The sequence below is a fragment of the Halictus rubicundus genome, chromosome 11 (genome assembly GCF_050948215.1).
Source record: "Halictus rubicundus isolate RS-2024b chromosome 11, iyHalRubi1_principal, whole genome shotgun sequence".
In the NCBI taxonomy this organism is placed as follows: domain Eukaryota; kingdom Metazoa; phylum Arthropoda; class Insecta; order Hymenoptera; family Halictidae; genus Halictus; species Halictus rubicundus.
In genome coordinates, this window is record NC_135159.1 from 5405209 (window position 1) to 5424603 (window position 19395).

Sequence of the window (19395 nt, forward strand, 5' to 3'; positions counted from 1 at the left end):
GTCGAGGATTGCCACTATCCTAAGTGAAAGAGGAGTTCCGGTGGAGGCCCAGCAGAATCACGTGGACGGTAAGTTAACACAGTGATCCTTTTTGGTCGGTTTCGCGAGTGGCTCGATCATTTTCGCGAGAGAACGACGCGCTTCTCGTCTCCGTCTCTATTTCGTGCGAGCCGAGGCGCTTCCCGCCTCGAGCCGTTAGCTCGCGCTTAGAACGGAGGCGCTTTGAGCCGTTGGGCAGTTTCCCGTCAGCCAAAGAATCGAAAATCTTCCTCGGAGGGGTCGCGGACGTGCGCAGTATATTCGTCTCCGGTGTCACCTTGTATTTCGAATCGCATGGGAATCGCATGGGCTCGACGCCGACCTCGTGCCCTCGAAAACCGTTCCGTTCCGAGAACTATCGCGGACAGTCCCATTCTAATCGCGCCGTCCATCTGCGTCCCGCGAAATCTCGTCTCGACGATACTCGCGTAACGTACGATACAATGCAGATACGTACAACACGTACGATAGAATAAAATAGAATTCGTACAATACAGATACAAACACAGGGTAAACAAATTCTGCCGACGGAATTTACTTATTTTATTTGTTTTTGTGTAGCGTTTATAGACCCACAGCGTCTGACCTGCGTGGTATAATCTGACCCTTACTGTACGATCGCCGGTTATTTATCTACGTCGCATAATTTAGAATGAAAAATTCGAACTCGTTCGAACTACGAGAACAGATCAGTTGGTTGATTTCTTAACACTAGATTTACGGAGCACTAAAAATGACTATTTCACATTACTTTACAAAAATAACATGTTTGTATCTATCAAAATTTGTGGCCATCTTTTCAATAATATGTATCCAAAGAAATCAATTTGTTAAATAATTCCTCACGGATGCATCTTTACAATCTCAATATTCGGTAAATTAAAAATATTAGAATCCGTCATTTTGACGGGTCCCGTTAAAGCTATAGTGTTCACTGTTAGGTGACTGATATCGAAATACCGGAGTACAGTATTCTCTCCGTAATTGTCTGCAAAGGTCTCCACCGTAACTGTCAAAATTTTATCCTCACCTGGGGGGATCCCCCTTGGTATCATTCAAGCGATAACACTCGATCAACAAGCATAGCAAAAGATAGCAACTTTCCTAATCTTCGGTTTTTTTTTTAATAAAACTTTTACCGTCGTGTTCGTCTCGTTTTTCTAATTAAAACGACACCAAACACGATATAGTTACGATTATAATTACTCGTGTAAACGATTAAAGTTTCGGGCGTGAAAGAGGACGGCGAATGGAATAGAAAGAGAGGCAGGGAGTCGAAACGTCGAAACTTAGTTTTTCCCTTTATTTTTCAATCGCTATCGTTCTCTATGCTCGGCACAGTACAAGGAACGTGTCACCTCTACTAGAACTGTCGCTCGGCAGACCCCCCGATAAGACATACGACAGTTACGGGAGAGACTACTGTAATCCAAGATTAATCCAGCCGGATGGTCGCGAATCGATCTTCCGTCCAGCGATAGAGGGGGAAATTTTCGGGGACGGCGTGGAACGGCCAACGGGGAGGAATGGTCGGCATAATTCAACGGGTTTCGTCTTTTGAACAGCGCGGCTGTACCACGTGAGACGTATTTAATCGGCGGTGCCGAGCTTAATCAATGTCTGACACTTAGGCGGTCGCAGCCGGTGATGTGCATACCGTCGAGGATTTCTAATGAGGAATTGCCGATTACCCGTCGGCATACCGAGATTTCACGACGATTCTGCTTGACTGCACTTCTCCGAGACTCGTTCCCGTGGGTATAAAGCCGGCAAATCCGCGTGATCTATGGAACACAACAGTTGAGAAGAGATTCATTCTCTAGGAAGGTCGAGCTCTCCTTAACGCTTTGCCTCGCGGCGGGTTCATTATTTTACGGATCCCGGGGAATGTTTGAAGATTTTTTAAATTTATCCTTAACACTAGATTTACGGAGCACTAAAAATGACTATTTCACATTACTTTACAAATATAACATGATTGTGTATCTATCAAAATTTGTGGCCATCTTTTCGATAATATATATCCAAAGAAATCAATTTGTTAAATAATTCCTCACGGATGCATCTTTACAATCTCAATATTCGTAAATTAAAAATATTAGGATCCGTCATTTTGACGGGTCCCGTACATCTAGTGTTAGATTATCAGCCAACGAGCATGCAATTTCCTTGTAAAAATTATTTATCGTTTTACACGTTGAAAGATGTACGGTCGGTCACAGAATTGATGGCACACACTCTAAATCAGAATAACATTTTTATAAATGGACTGCAGTTTTTTTTATCAAGCTAGAAAGATTAGTGTACTAGATAACGTGTAATGAGAATTTTGTAGGAACGGTTGATGGGAGACATGAAATTTCTAATATTTTGTATAATATATTACGACTAGACTGCGGGTCTTTATGCAAAATAAAATGTTTATTCGTCAATTGCGATATATAGAAACTAAGTAAAAATTTATTTTGCTTAATAATTTTTATATGTTGAAAATGGTATATCGACGTTGTTTAAACTCTTTTAATCTTTTTACTGTTTTGAATTACACCTACCCATTTTTGACATAAATGCATAAAATCCGCAGTCTAATTATGACGTTCGAAACAAAGATACAATTCCGAATTCCTGACTACTTTTATATTAACGAAATTTATTTCATAATAAAAGTGCATATAATAATATAGAAGTAATATCCTTAAACATTACATTTATCAATTATCAATGTTTTAATGTACACCTTTAATAACGTACATTTGATAATGTAAATCACGTTCTTTTGAAAAGATTCTTTCAACCCTACTCTAATATTGCAACTTTTATCATTCGTGGTTAAAAAGAACGCACTAATACAAAAATTGTTAAACTGATTTCTCGAAATAACAGAAAAAGCAGTATTTCCATTAAAACCAAAATTTTCCGATCAAGTGACTTCGCTTGCCAATGAAACGTTCGCAAATCTAGTATGAAATTGTCGCACCGTATTCCGTAACGATCGTATATCCTTGAAAAAAAGATAAAAATCGCATAGTAAAACGAAGGAAGAAACAGAGGGGAAGAGAGAAAGATATAGAGATAGGGAGAGAGAGAGAGAGAGAGAGAGAGAGAGAGAGAGAGAGAGAGAGAGAGAGAGAGAGAAATACGATTATGGGGTTCGAGGCCCAGCGTTGATAACGCGCATTTGCGTAATTGCGGCGCGATAAGAAGCGCAAGCGCAAAAAACGCTTCGACGACCTGTTTTTTGCGGCCTATCCGAGTCGTCGAATTTTTCCTAAACGGTTCCTTCCATTTTTCCCTTCGTTGATCCTGGTCTACCGATCTGCCGGGTCACTCTGTAGGCGCTCATTAACCTGGAAAATCTAATCTGCATCGAAAGTGCACTTTTAAGACGTCGCGCCGACACCGGGGGCCGTCTCGATCCCCTTCGGAATCGATTGGTATCGCGCGATCTGACGGCCGATTGGAAGACTTCGGCCGATGATTATTTTCCCAAGCGTTGTTCCCCGCGAAATTGAAAGACCGCGCGCAAGAAAATCGAGTGGAATTTAAAGAGGAAACTTGCGAGCCACTGAACAAAGTGTGTTTTCTTTTTCTTTTCTCTGTCGCTCGCCGATCGATAATCTTGATTCAAGCGATAAGACGTAGCTGTTATTGCGAATTCTAATCTTCTTATAGAAAATTGTTCCGGAACCAATCACTTCTTACCATGAATGTCAAAACTATTGTCCAAAGTGAACTGTTGTAAAATGTGCGTAAATCAGAATAACTTTCTCGTAAATGGACCCAACGACTTCAAGCTTTAAAGCGCAATGAATATTAAAAAAGAGATACTACATTTTTTTCAGTAAAATCGTTTCATTAAAATCTTTACACACGCATAACTTCTAAACTGATGATCTCCTAGGGTTGAAACTTGGATTTTCGGAATTTTCTCGGCAAAATCTACAGGATTAGGTAAACAAAAATTTAAAAATTTCTGATTTCCTGAGGTAAAGTTTAACCAAAAGGAGATATATAACCACATATTAACTGTTTTTATTGAAAAAATTTAATATCTCTCTTTAATATTCATTATACTTTAAAAGTAAGTATAAATAATATAGGTACAGTGATTGGCACCCCCACGGTAATTGGGTACCTTACCCTATGCTAATTTATTTCTTAATTTTGTTACGAACCTACTGGCGTGATTCGTCGCTTGGAACGGATTTTCAGGCCAGTCGAAAGTATGCTACCAGTGCCGTGAAAGATTCACTAGTTGTCGCGCGCTAGGTGTTGCGTGTAAACTCGCCCGACGATAAATCCAACGTCAGCCATCAAACTTCATCGTCCGCGACGCAGACATCCGGTGTTCCAATTAAACGTCACCGATTCGCACTTTCGACAAACGCCCCCCGACGAAAAGCATTTTGATGGATGTGGCGCTGCTTTCGCTGCAACTTCCTTCCACCGTTGCAACGCCACAATATTTTCTCTCTATTTTACGTCGACTTTTTTCCATCCAATATATCGGGTGTTCGCGAACCGTAAATATCCAACGAACAAGTATCGGCAAAAATTTCGAAGAAAACAGTGATCAAAATATTTTTATTACACGCAGCAAGCCTGCCTCTTGAATGAAAATTCTTTTAGCATTTTTGTTCGACAACTTTTCGTTAGAAACACTGCGAACGTAGCTTAATTTTCATCGCGAACCTTTTCGCTTTCGAACAGCTGGAGTAGCGACAATGAATTCTCGATATATGTCAACAACACGGGTCTTGCCAGCGACATGTATCGTCGAGGAGACACTACTCGTCGTCAGAGGCCACTCGAGCTTCGTGGCCCCACACGGGCTATACCACGCGGTAGTGGGGACCATTCCGCGACGTTTATCATCCAGACCTTGGCGACATATATAGAGAAATCACTGTATTTGAAAATTTTTTGCGATTTTGTCGAAGCTATTGCTGTCAAAATCGAAATAATTATTATTCTAGCACTGTGTACCTCTTTCAAATTTTTTTTTTAATTGTACATTCCTTAAATAAAGAAGTGAAAAATGAAAGGAAAATCAATTTTTCCAAAGACGGGTTTAAGAACTGTTTTTATCTTAGGATGTTTGAATAGGGATGGTTCTACTGTATAATCACAGATCCGATCGAAGCCAGACTAAAATCGAATCTTGCCGCGAATCGAAGGAAACAGACGTAACTCGCGGATAACCTGACAGCCAGTGTCTGGGATTATGCCTGTGCCCGGAAATATGAAGTATCCCCGGATCCCGCATTCAATTGTGCAATGGGTTTCAATCTGCGCTCCCTTGAATTATAGACGTTAATGTCCTGTGTCGGGAACAAGAGCTTCTAAATTATGGCACGCATATCACGGTGAAATTTGCCAACAAACAACTTGAAATTCCTCTAAAATCAACTTCAAAATTAAATTATTATAACAGTTCCTCTAAATTAAATTTATAGACATTTCTTTCTTGTCTACACCCATAGAATATACTGACAAATTTTGACACTTTAAACCTGGGACACCCTGTATATGTTCTAATTATTTATCAGAGGAAGGTGGTATTTTATGTTCATTTTTATTTTAGAGATTAAATATTCTTAACAGAAAAATAGTATTTCATTCTAATTTAAACGTAGGACACCCGGTATATGTTCTCATAATTTATCACAGGATAATGGTATTTTATATTCATTTTATGTTCATGTTTATGTTGGAGATTAAATGGACCGTTTATTTTGAAAGTGGTGTAAGTAAATTTTTGTTTTAATGGGATATCACATAATTTGTATATTTGTATTTGATATTTATTTTTATCAACCAAAAATGGACTTGCACCAATTTCAATATAAGCGGTCCAAATAGCAGAAAAATAGTATTTCATTCTAATTTAATGGAGAAATTGATATTCAAAATTAAATTCAGATTGAAATCTCTTGTACGAGTCTGATTTCATATGTCGACGGGTTAAATTATTCTATGGGGTGTCCTATTATTTTATGTGCTTTCTCCTCTTCATTTCACAGTTATAGTTTTTATTTATAAATCTTTCTGTGCAACAGTAATTACACTTTACACTGTGTGTAAATATAGAACGTCCAACGGTACATTTATCCCAATAAATTAAATTGACCGAGTCTTCAGAAGCAGTTCAGTTTGTTCGAGCATACCCTGCAACATTTAAAGAATCGCGGGTTCGTGTAGACAGATTTACAACAACCGAAATGAATTTTTCCTTCAAAGTTTTAATTGGGTTGAAACGAAAAGAGCCAACAAAAATTTTAATAAAGTCCCTATCTTTTGTGTTCTGACCAGCTGTGTCCACTACACCTTAACAAAGTCCGCAGTCTGGTGACAACTAATTAGCTTCTGATTACAAAAATGTGGCTGTGTAAAGGGGTCCATTTTGCTATTAATTCCAGGTACGGCGGCCCGCAATAAACTACGATATTCGAATATCGGTTAATGAAAAATGCCTCGGGAGGGAGCACGAACGTTACTCGCGAATATTTCTTAATTCAGTTGCACCGGCCTCGATTTATTTTCATTGGCGGCGGACGACGCGCGTCAACGCAGCCCCCACCCCCACCCCCTCTTCCTCCACCCTTGCCGACGATTTACATGAGAACTGGGCATAAATCACTTTTGCCCAAGCGTTCGCCGCAATTCACGTCATCGCGATGACGAAACGCCCAGAATGTTCACATATATGTAGAGAAAATCCTGGACGTTCGACGCATAAATTCTCGTAATTCCACGTGGAAAATATGTTGCCTCAAAGAGAAAAATTCGATGAACTATCAATCCTTTCGACCCTGATATCAGCTCACCGTCATTACTACACTGCGGATCTTTATGCGAAATAAAATTTTTACAAAGCAATTGCAATCTATAAGAGCCAAGTAAAAATTGATTTTGCTCATTAATAATTTTTATACGTTAAAAATAGTATTTATCGACATTTTTAAACTCTTTTAAGCTTTTCACTGTTTTAGTAAATAATAAATTATATTTTTTAACTGTAATTTATGTTTTTATAACTTAATAAATACAATCCGCAGTCTAGTCGTTAATCATGTGGGTATCGGGTACTAATTATTTTATACATATTTTATATATATATGTATTGTTATACTAATTATTCACAATTATTTATATTTTTGCCATTTTAAGTCACATCTTACATATTTTTATAATTAATGTAGTGAAAGCGTGTCAACCCTCTGTGTTTATACGCATTGTTACATTAACTCTCCGTGGACAATATTTATTTTTCCCATTAATGCTTCAAACATTTGGTGCTCAAATGATTATGCATTGAGATGGGGACTTCAATACGTATTCGAGACTTTTATTAAATTTTTTGAAAGCCTAAAACAGTAAAAAAATTAGTCGTGATCATAAACGACTCAGGTTGTCCACGGAAGTTGCAAAAAATATGGACGCGAATTATGCAAATTCCAATTTTCATAGATTATTTTACAAAAATCAGAGAAGTTCACTATACGAGTGTTTTTATGAACACGGATCGACAATACTTTATATGACAAACAAACTTTTGGCGACAGGAAATTAATTAAAATTTTTCTACGAGTGGAATAGAAAATCAGATTTACATATTCAGGTATACTTTTTACCATAATATTCTACGTAATTATAAAATTTCGTAGTCTGGATTAATCAGAGTAAAAGTCGTATTTTTATACCAATGGGATATTTTTGTAATGTGAAATATGTTTCGTTCGTATTTATTATTTTTAATACTTTAATTTACCGGGAGATTAATAATAATAAACTCCTCAATATTTGCAGTACATCAAAAGGAAACGTAATCACCTTATTTTAAATTATAATCCCGATATTAAATAATTAAATTGATTAAGAAAGCCTTAAAGAGACTGTTAATCAACCGTCGGATGAAAAATGTTAATATATTCGAATTATATTTAATAGGACTAGCTACACGTTAACATTGTGTCAATTACTATGATTTATTATTTGTGCATTTAAGAGTATGCAAAAGTTCAACCCTAACCGTACCGACCGCAAAATGTGACTGGTAATATACTGTTTCATAAAAATTACAAGACTGAATTTATTTAGATGTCTCACAATTTTTATAACAACAAGTGCTTGAATGAAGAAATTTATTTAATAATTTCTAGTGGCGGGATAATTATAGAATAAAAAATGTGAAACCGGTCATTCGAGGAGACCTTTTCCTCAGAACACGTATCGAATTCTCGAAATCTAGAGAATTCCGATATTTTTACATCTCCAGAGACATTAGGGTTCTGAACCGGAGCCGGGCATCGAGTAGAGTAAATGTACCGATTACTGCGGTATCATGCTTCGGTCGTACTTTATGTTCGCATTTCTCCGAAAATATCATGAAATAATAATATGTGTAAGCTTTTTATTAAAGAATGTGTTCTGAATACGAAAGAAATTGGTGGCACTCAAAACTTAATACAACATAAGAAAATATTAAAAAATAAAAGCGTATCAATTACTGCGGATTAGAATTCGAAATATACGAGTATATACGTATTAATTTAAAAAAATCCTGAGGTATTAAATTTTTTCACTTCCATAATTGATTCTTTCCGTACACTTCACTTTGCTTTTAATTTTTTTACTGTTGTAGCCATGAGTAAGGATTTAATCAGGATATGCTGGATAAAAGAATTTATTTTTGGGTTAGGAACAGGGGTACAGGAAAGTGAGGTATATGTATAAATTCATTCAATTGCTCGCATTATAAATCACAATCATGCAAACTTTCTCTCATCACACGTATACTCTAGCTAGGTTCCGTGGTATTTTCGCAACCGATTCGAAGATGCTCTGTCCTCTCTCGCTCGACAAGGCGTCCAGGTATTATCGCCGTACTCTCCTTGTCGAGACGAGCGGCCAGGAACACTCTTCCGTTCCCTCTCGGCAGGCGTCCAGGTATTGTCGCCGTACTCTCCTGCCGAGCCCTGGGCGGCCAGGAGTTGACCCGTTCTCTCTCGTTCGACAGGCGTCCAGGTATTATCGCCGTACTCTCCATGTCGAACGAGCGACCAGGAACAGACTCCCGTCCTCTCCCGTTCTCCCGACAGGCGTCCAGGTATTATCGCCGTACTCTCCTGCCGGGGTGCTAATGCTAACCAAGAGCGGCCGTGGTCCTTACCTCGTCCTCTCTCTCGGAATAGCAAATAGACCGAGTCCCTCCGTGATCCCTCTATTTATATAAATTCGTTGCTATCCGCGAACGTGAAATCAACACCCGGTCGTTAAGCGTGATTCGACTTTTCGAGCGCTCCCCTCGCGTCGCTTCCCCGCGTGATTGCCTACAAACTCCCTTCGCGAAACTTCTAGAAGCTTGTCGTTCCGCGTTTTGTTTTACTTTTCCGTCTCGAATTTTCTATACATGCTACACTGTATTTTTTTCTTTTCATTATTTTTCGATTTAATTTTGCGCCTTATCGACGCATTTTAACTATGTAAAATAATACATTAAAGAATTGCTTCTTCGGAATCGTATCCTACCCACGTGTACCGAATAGGTGCCTAACCTGAAACGTTAAGCAGAAGCATAATCGCTAGATGAGGGGAGGGAGCACGAATCGAGGAGAAAAACTTACCCCCTCTCTGCCAGCATCGAGTTAGTCACGTGACACTGTGACACAGTCACGACAGAGACGGAAAGCGTCACGTGACCGAACCGTGGCGGAAGCGTGGGGGGAATAGCACGGTAGAAGGGGAAATTAGAGTGGGGGAACAAGTCTTGATCTGGCAACTACGCGAACTCCGTTTCTAATCGGTGTTGCAATTCGCACCGCAGTTTAGAAACACTCCTGATAATTTTTCTGCCGCAGCAATGAGCTCCTTCGTTTTAATGCGCGCGATGCTCAGAGCTTAATTCTTTTTTTTTTTTTAATTAAAAAGGCAAGAAAAGCTTTCGTGTCTTTACTGGGTAAATATCACGTTCGCGCAGCTCTATAAAAAGAAACTATGGTACTTCTCTACGCTCGCGCTGTATGGTCGTTGTGCGACTGCTGTAACGAAAGGATCAAATTACATTTTGTTGACTCGGAAAAACGTGAACCGGTCGTAGGAATTTTCGTCGGGAGATTCGAAGGAGGACGACGAGATCGGGAAGTTGCCAAACAGATATCAGGTGTCTTGTCCCGTAGTTCGTAGGATCTCACGAACCTATTTGTTTTTCTGTTTACAGGACCTCCAATCGGAAATCGAAACACATCGAGACGTTTACGCGTCCCTGAACGGCACAGGACGAAAGCTGTTGAGCTCTCTGGCCAGCCAGGATGACGCTGTTATGCTGCAACGACGTCTGGACGAGATGAACCAGAGATGGCATCACTTGAAGGCGAAGAGCATGGCGATAAGGTGAGCGACAACCGACTCTCCGCGTCTTTTCCATTTTCTCTTTCGTTCTCGCGAATCGCTGGGCACTCGTCCTTTTGTTTCCACACCCCCCTCCCTTGCCCTCTTCCTTTTTCGTTCTTTTTCTTTCTTTTTTTTTGTTTGTCTCTTTTCGTTCTATTGAATCCAATTAACGTTCACGGTGAGAACGATGACAGGTGGAACGCTGAAGTTTTCAACAGCCGTGAACGGTAACAGGTGCGCCGTGCCGAGACGAACGTTCGCGCGAGGAAAAGTGAGAACCTCGCGTTATACAGATCGGGGATTAGGAATTTGGAAGTTTGAAATCCGGAACTTGAAAGATTTGCATACTCGAGAATAAACCCGGCTAACGAAAAATATTCTGGAGGATGCGAACGAGCGCCTAACGCGATGAACGTCCTCGGCTCTAATGACACCGATTAGACTCCGAATGCTCCCGTTGAATTTAATTCGTCTTTAATCGACTTCGTAAAAGAGGGGTTCACCGAAAACTAATTTCTTTCGTTTCGTTAAATCCTTTGAATAATTTGGAGAATCCAATTTTTTCAATGGATATTAACACCAGGTTTACGGATCACTAAAAATTACTGTTCTCCGTTATTTTATAAAAATAACGAGAATTTATTTATCGACATTTTTAGCTATCCCTTTTTACAGTATATACCCGAGGAAATCAATTTGTTGAATAATTTCTCGTGGATGCATCTTCACAATCTCGGTAGTTGTAAATTAAAAACGTTAGAATTTGCCATTTTGACTGATTTTAATGAAAAAAATTTAGTATTTCTTTTTTAGGATTCATTATGCTGTAAAAATTAGTATAATTAATGTAGGCGCGGTAATTGGGTCCCTTACCCTATGTAACACTGAACGCTCGCAACAATGAGACTTCTGTGTTGTATCGATTTTTTGTCTCCCTTATGGGGTTCGTAAATGTCCCATCAGCGGACACGTGTTTTTTCCCCGAATTTCCACTGTGTCACTGGATATACATTTTCGGTAATATTGTCACCAGAAATATGTTTCACGTTCTCGCAAGAGCGATTCCTAGATAACGCCGGAAACGGGTTGTCACGCGGCAGATCCAAACGATATTTTTCGCTTTTTCACTCGTCGACTGTTCATTTCCGAAAACCTGATTTCAGATTCCATTTCACAGGGGCCCGAATCGATTTATTAATCCGTTCCATGTATGAATGGGGGGAGAAAGGGACACGCATTAAACCGGTGTCAAACGGTTCACGCCGAAGGACAATCGATTTAGAAAAATCGGGGAAAAATGGCGCGAGTGCGGTAGAACGGTAACTTTTAACGCGAGAGGAATCCCAAATGAAACTCGCGCGTGGTACTTTATTCGCTGTCAAAGAATAAAAATAAAATAGCGTGGAATCTAATTTTAAATAACGTTACTTAATTCTTTAAATTCGCGTAAAGATATTGTATAATAATAAATAAAAAATATAATGAATGCTGTTCATACTGTACATGTACTATATATGTCAGTTTGAACAAACAATTTACCGTCTTTCTTGCACCATATTGAATATTTATTTTCAATGAAAATCATGCTTCAACACTTTCGCTAAAAACACATTTGTTAAAAGCACTATTTTATATTTCAGATAGAAATTGCTTTTACATTTTATTGTAACGAAGTACCCATTGCGTAATATTCGGGAATTTCGAAAAATTGATTTCTTGTAATTTTTCAATACCGTAAATACTGTTGTCGATATAAATATTGATAACGAACGTGTTAATAGCTTTTATAATTTTGTAGCTGTTAGATATTAACCCTTTGCACTCGAGTGGTGACTCTGAAGCACCACTAGAAATTGTTGTGGCATTATTTCAAAGAAATTACAAAAAATATTACAAAATATTTTGTACATTACAAAATTTCAATTTAATAGATTACTAAACATTTCAATATTATACGTAGAAATCAGATCAGTTTCGTATGAGTAAAATGAAAATATTGTAAGACGGAAGAAAAATTTAATTTTAGATTGAAACTAGCGCCGAGTGCAAAGGGTTAAATCTACGTATAAAAACAAATCTAAAAAAGGGACTAACGTCAGCCAAACAAAGAGATTAATTATTGTCAAATAAGTTTAATCTTGGGCTTGATAAATGTAATATCAACGCGTAACACAGTTGAAAAAGCTTGTGAAACGATCGGAAGAGTTTTTTGAAAAATACATAGGAAAATCCACGGAACAACAAACCATGAATTATTCTCGTAACAACGTTGTCGGACCATTGGCTTTTGACGCGCGAACAATTCCAAAGATTTGCCAGCCGGTGGTGGGGGCAGCGGGTGTGCACACGCAGTAGGTTAACTATGAACCAGGAAATTCTCAGCGCGCCATTCTCCTTTGATAGCGTAACAGTTATGCGTCGCGGCAATGCCCTTCGTGAGCAGAAATTGTCGCGAAAACAGACAGCGTTGAAAAACCATCTCGAAATCTTTCACCGATGCCGAGACCAGATTTCCAACAACATTTCTATCAGCGGTATACGATATATCCGCGTGGGATTTCCCCGGAAACTTTGAGAGGAAATTGGCAAAGCTGCTTTGACTGCGATGCGCTGGGAATCTCTACTGTCATCATACAGAACTCTCTCGTCGGATTACACGGACCTATATTTGCATGTAAAATTTCAAAATCTATCTAGCTCTCTACGTAGGTCCGATCGATAACCATTTTTAATTCCATCCTTTGACGTGGTCGATTTTAACTTTTACCCTTCCTTATCCTCATAGTCTTGATCATGATTTATCACTCCCGCTATAATCCTTTGTTCCGCACATAGTTTTCAGAATTGCAATATTTCATTAGCTTTTACACACAACAGAAAATCAATTCCTAATATTCTTTTATGTTTTATTATTGCAAATTTCCATGGCTTCCATTCCTATAGGTATTTTTATAAAAATCATAACAAAGACATAACGGTTTTTTTTTATTTAAAAATTGATATTCCATTTTCGTAGGTATTTTTATAAAAATCATAACAAAGACATAACATCTTTTTTTTATTTAAAAATTGGTGTTCCATTCTCGTATGTATTTTTATAAAAATCATAACAAAGAAATAACGTCTTTTTTCTTTTTTTGAAAATTGGTACTCCATTCTCGTAGGTATTTTTATAAAAATCACAATAAAGAAATAACGTCTTTTTTCTTTTTTAAAAATTGGTACTCCATTCTCGTAGGTACTTTTATAAAAATCATAATAAAGAAATAACGTCTTTTTTGTATTTTCAAACTTGGTATTCCATTCTCGTAGACATTTTTATAAAAATCATAATATAAAAGAAATAGCGTCTTTTTCTGTTTTTCAAAATTGGTAATTGTGTGTACAGCAAGATTTAAAGACTATATATGATTTTCAATATGGACATGTATAATATTTAATTTGACTTTCATTGCATAAAGGGGCTCTTGGAATCGTGTAATTCGATATCGAGAAATTTGTGAGTGGCGTAATTCGAGACCGATGACTTCATATGTCACGTAATTCAGTGTGGATTGCTTCCGAGTGCTATGATTCAATACGCGCCACTTTCGAGTCTTGTAACTGGATATCTGCAACTTGGAAACCATGAAATTGTACACCGTTTCAGAGTCCACTAACTCTACTCCGATTGCTCCCGAAGTTGTGAAAGTCAACACGTGTTGACTTTGGAGTTATGGAATTTGATAACCCGATCTTAAAACCTTGTCATTCAATAGCGTTAATTCGCGAGTATAATTCCTCTCTAGTGGAGCTGGCAATTCAAACATGTTTTCTCGAGTGACTCCCACTTTGTACCATGCAATATTAGAAATAGTAAATATTGAGAACTTGCAAAGACGAAGTAGATTCATTTAAGAGACTCGAAGATAATACAAAAATTAACGTTACAATGCCCATCGTATGATTTTATTATTCTAGAAATACGAAATTTAATACGTTATCTTTAATTTTTTTGAAGCTACAATAAAGACAGAAAATTGCTCTGCGAAAATCTCCAGCATTCAATCGTCATAATTATGATTCGTTAACAAGAATAAGAGAATAGTTTTATTTTCAAAGTCCCATGATTTTTTATTCTGATTACTACTCGCATCGAAGAAGCAAAGAGACTGTCATGTAGGTTTTGAAAATGGCGGATGAAAAATTGCCGCGTCAGGTTTCCAACGTTTGCCCTGAAAAAACCCATTCATCTTTCAATTCTCGAAAGAAGATGAAAAGGGACGGTTGCTAGTTCTTCAAAATTTTTAGATGAAAAATTACCACCGAGCGGACCTGATGTACAGAGACCCTGCGTACAGGCAGAGCAAGAACCGTAACTCTACCGAGGCGGTGTCCATTTGTTATTCACGTTTCGGTGTAATCGATTCACCGTTCATGTTTTACGAGTGAAAATTTCGTTCGAACGTTTATAACAGTAGGAGCAGCGACCGGTTTGTAATAAATTGACCGAATTTCCTTGGATTTCTGTCATTCGACAGTAACAGTTTATTAAAGCAATCGGACACCATTGCAGTACGGATTAAACTTTACCTTAGGAAACCAGGAATTTGTAACTTTTTTCTATGCAATCCTGTAGATTTTGGCGAGAAAATGCCGAAAATTCCAGTTTTAATGTCAGGAATTCACTGGTCAGCCACGAGTTTCCAACTTGACTGCGTTTGTTGCACGACGTAAATAGCTATTGCGCCGTAGTGCACGGTTAACTGATGCAAGCGAGTTGGAGAACTTACAATGCATTGACTTTAACACGGCTTCCCCACTCCCCATATCTCTCCCAGAACAAAAGTTAGAGGACAGTGTAACTTGCTTATTGACTGATCCGTGCACGATACATAAGCTGCAGAATATTCCGAAATACGCAAGCACGTGGAGAGTATGTTCCCGTTTTATCCGAGAACGTGGAACCTTTTTCGCTCATAACTGTTCCAATATCGCTTCGGTTCTTACAATCGTTTAGAACCGGTACGTAACCGTTACTAAAAGTTATTTTCAGAGCCGTTTCGGCCTCCGGCTCTGAATGCGTACCAGGAAATCTTGATCCCCCCTCCCAGTCACCGTCCTACTCAGCTATCGAGTCGCGTGTATGCCCACGGATTGCCTCGCGGCCATATTGAAATTTTTATCCGTGGAAATTGCGAATTCTTGTTTCTGTCGTCCGCGCCAAGTATGCCACGCACGAGTTGCACGCGGTTTTTATCGGGTTCCTTGCGCGACTCGGGAATAAAAAGATTCTCCCGGGCGACGCAGGGCGTCGCGACGCTACCCATTCCCGGCCCGATTACGCCGCGGCGTCCCTGCCTTACACTATATTTTTGGACGGCCTCCGAACGGGAATCCTGGGGACGCTACCTGCGACCGCGTAATCGGATTCTCCTGCGGGAACTTCTCCAGCGATGTTAATTCCCGACTTCGGCCGGAGCGGGTGGCAGGGAGGGAGGGGGGAAAGGGGTGTAAACTTGGCTACGAACGAACTATGCGAATACGCGGCAGGTGAAACTCCCGCGGAAATTTTGCGACCGGAAGTTAAACGCTTTGACGGTAGCCGAAGGGAAATTTCGACGCGTGTATCCGCTCGACATCGACGAGGCTCGCGTTTCGGTCTTGCCGGGCCGCGCTTTTAACCGTTTCACGGTTACCTGATAACACGTGTTGGATCGTCCATTTTTCACGCCGTTCCCTCCTACAATGTCGGAGCCGCCGGAGCTCTCTCTCGCTTTTTCCAATTTTATCTCTCACTCTGCTCGAGCTCCGTGTCGAATAAACACGATGCCCACGAAATTAACCCTTAACCGTTGAAGTGGATTTTTACGTACTCCATTTTTCTCCCACCTAGGAGCCTTTCTCTTCCTAGGAGCCTATCGGTCAAACCAATTTGACCTGTGTACAGGGTCGTCGACAGAAATCTGAATAGGTCATTGTATCAAGAATAATAACAGTTCAAATTGATCGTATTTTCAATGAAAATTATAAACATTCAACTGATGAACACTCAATTGATCAATTATAAACATTGTGTAGATTATCTATGAAACTTTAAATATGATTTTAATTCTAAATAATTGATGTTAAAAGTACACGAAATATGAAGACCTCCCTAACTAGTACGATACATAATTTCCTCGACTCACAGATTTTTGCTTCAAATGGTGACATTTTGATACTTTAACGAGCACAATGAAGTAGGTAACGTCACTAAAATTGTGTGTGTAATAAATGTAGTTATATTATCATTCATTTAAAAAGTTGTATGGCTTCTCGTAGACCCTACCACACCACTGAAACTTTCTTAATCTTCTTATGGAGTTTCAGACTACCATGCATTTATAACGTACACGTACAGGATGCACAATTGCCTGGGTCGGGCCTGAGTTACCTGCTAACGCTGCTTCGATAACTCTAGCCTGATTTTACCAAGCACCTGTTTTCGATCATCCCGCTGAACCACAATATATAATTTGAATCGGACACTCAGTCTCTCTCTCAACAAATATTATACAATGGACATTCCATGCCAAATCTTAAATATGTTGCAGTCCACGTGAAATTAGGTGGGGTTTAAGTCACCATTTTGCCGGTTTAGAATTTGTTTAAAAATTACTGGCCTTCGAAGTTTGCAATTTTTCCCATTCTGGCGAAAATGGGCTTCACTTGCGAATTTTTATCTGAGGAACTGTTTTTCCAATTTATTTAAATTTTTTTAATTGTATCCAGGAATGATTGAGCTACTGTAAACTAATTTTTTCAACCTGGATAATTAACTTGTAAACATGTAAACAAATTCTTTTTATGCGAATTTTTCGAAGAGAGGCCAAAGTTTTTCAAATTTTGAAAAAATATGGTCATATTCGAGGTGGAAAAAATTATTTCACAGTAGCCCAATTTTTTATGAATAAAACAAAAAAAATTTAACTCAATCCAACATACAGTTCCTGAGATAAAAATTCGTAAGTGAAGGCCAATTTCGCTAAAATGGGCAAAAATTGTAAAGTTCGAAGGCCTGTAATTTTTAAACCGGCAAAATGATGACTTAAACCCCATCACCCCTAATTTCACATGGACTACAGCATATTTTAATTAGAACAAAATCGCCGATGGTGACTGTTGCCACTGATGACTAATTTCAACTCTCTGAAAAATAAAATAAAATTCTTGTTCCTTATTTCTGCAAGATTTTTAAGACGTAGCAACGTATTTAAACAATTTTACAATATGAAGAGACATAGTACGCGCAGTAGCGTTATCTAGCAACGTCTAAACGATCGCTGTGAAATTTTTCGAGAAAATTTGATATTCGTGGGTATAGTGAATGTTTCCTCAAGAGACCTCAGTCATCAAGAGGTTAATAAAGACACGACTTCTGTTTGAGCAAACCTGGCCGGTTTGTTTTAGCATCCAAGGAACCATTTCATCGTTCCCATAATATCCAAATACCCGGGACACGAAGCTGCTCCGCGAGCGTTTATATTTTATTAGAGAATACCCCGGGAGTTCCTTATTGATATCTAGACTGTGTACTCTCCAGAGATATTAGACGACGCGAAGAGAGCACAGTTTAATAATCCTTCGGCAACGTAAAGTTTTCGTAAAGGGCGGAGTCCTCTAGGAATTTGTCTCGTAAATAAAGGAAGCCACTTCACAGAACGTTTAATCCTTACTCGGTTGTTTCAAGAGGATGGACTAAACGGCAGTCGAAAACGGGCGAGGTCTGGTATAACAAACGTTTCACAATTCCTTTTAAGCTTGCCACAGTTTCGTTGAAAAACTAAATACCTCAACCATGGCCTTTCGCCTTGCAATTTCACTCGGGAGAAACAATTTTTTATAAAATCGAGATTCTACATTTCAGTTCACGGTTATCCTGACGATCGCAAATTTCAATTCTGTATTTGCGAAATTAATAATAAGGGAATAGCTATTTCTCTTCTAAAAAATGTTGAACAAAAATATCTATTACCGCTTGTGCCGGGAATATTGTAATTGGACGAGAAATAGTTATCTTTTATAAAGATTTTTCGTGTCGTTGTTTTGTAAAGTAGAAAAAAACATTTTTACATTAACGCGTTGAGTGCCACACCACTGCCCATGAGAGCCACACACGATTGAAACAAGTTATTTAATAATACAAGAATAGGAAAAATAAAGTTGATCATAACAATGACTTTTTTCAAAACGGCTTAAATGGTCTTATTCTGACGTTCGTCTTATTGCATTATGTTGATTTATAAACGCGAAATATGGTAAATAACACCTACATAATTCAACAAAATTAAAAATCTTTTTATATACATGGGTCAATCCGTTTTTATAGAGAATGGCGAGTTGCATCGAAGAGTGCATAGAAAAATATATGTTTCTGTTTTAAAAAACGAAGTTGACTTTGAAATCTCCGATATTCTTTCACCTACAAAAAAACTGTTACTGCCATATTGTAGTCCTCTTTATACCGAAAACCTTTGATTAACAAAGTTTCTCCATATTGTCAAAAACAGCCTGTATTGAGGTACAAAGTTGATCTTTAAGATGCTATTGTAAATATTAATTGAAAAGGACAGCAAGCGGACGATAATTTGCACAAAGATCTTTACTCGAATTATAATAAACCAACGAAGTATAGGCGTGCACTTGGCGTAAACTATTTGAAATATTTCCAAAAGTGAGAAGCGCAACAAAATGGCTGCGACCATAAATTCCGTTCCCGCCGCGGTACGCCAAGCGACGGCAGTCCGAGTAGCGTGGAAACTGTTCCGGTAATTCCGATAACGGGACCAACCCTCATCCAGCGGAATTAATTTCAATCTCTGCGGCTCAAAGTGTTCTCATAAAGGGTCGGAGTCATTCAGCGGTTCCGGGAAGGACTCGAAAATTTAAATAGCGCCGATAAAGCGAAGTCAGCACCGGGTTTAACCCGGACAGAGTCGAGCA

The 19395-nt window shown here is 38.7% G+C and overlaps 1 protein-coding gene across 11 annotated transcripts in view; it reads left to right on the forward strand.

The window, feature by feature from the left end:
* LOC143358660 (dystrophin, isoforms A/C/F/G/H) overlaps nt 1-19395 on the forward strand; it is a 930016-nt gene that overhangs the window by 738914 nt on the left and 171707 nt on the right. For all 11 annotated transcript variants that reach the window (XM_076795970.1, XM_076795971.1, XM_076795965.1 and 8 more), the window contains one exon: nt 10259-10431. In XM_076795970.1, the coding sequence (XP_076652085.1) occupies nt 10259-10431 (173 nt within the window). The remainder of the gene's footprint in view (nt 1-10258; nt 10432-19395) is intronic.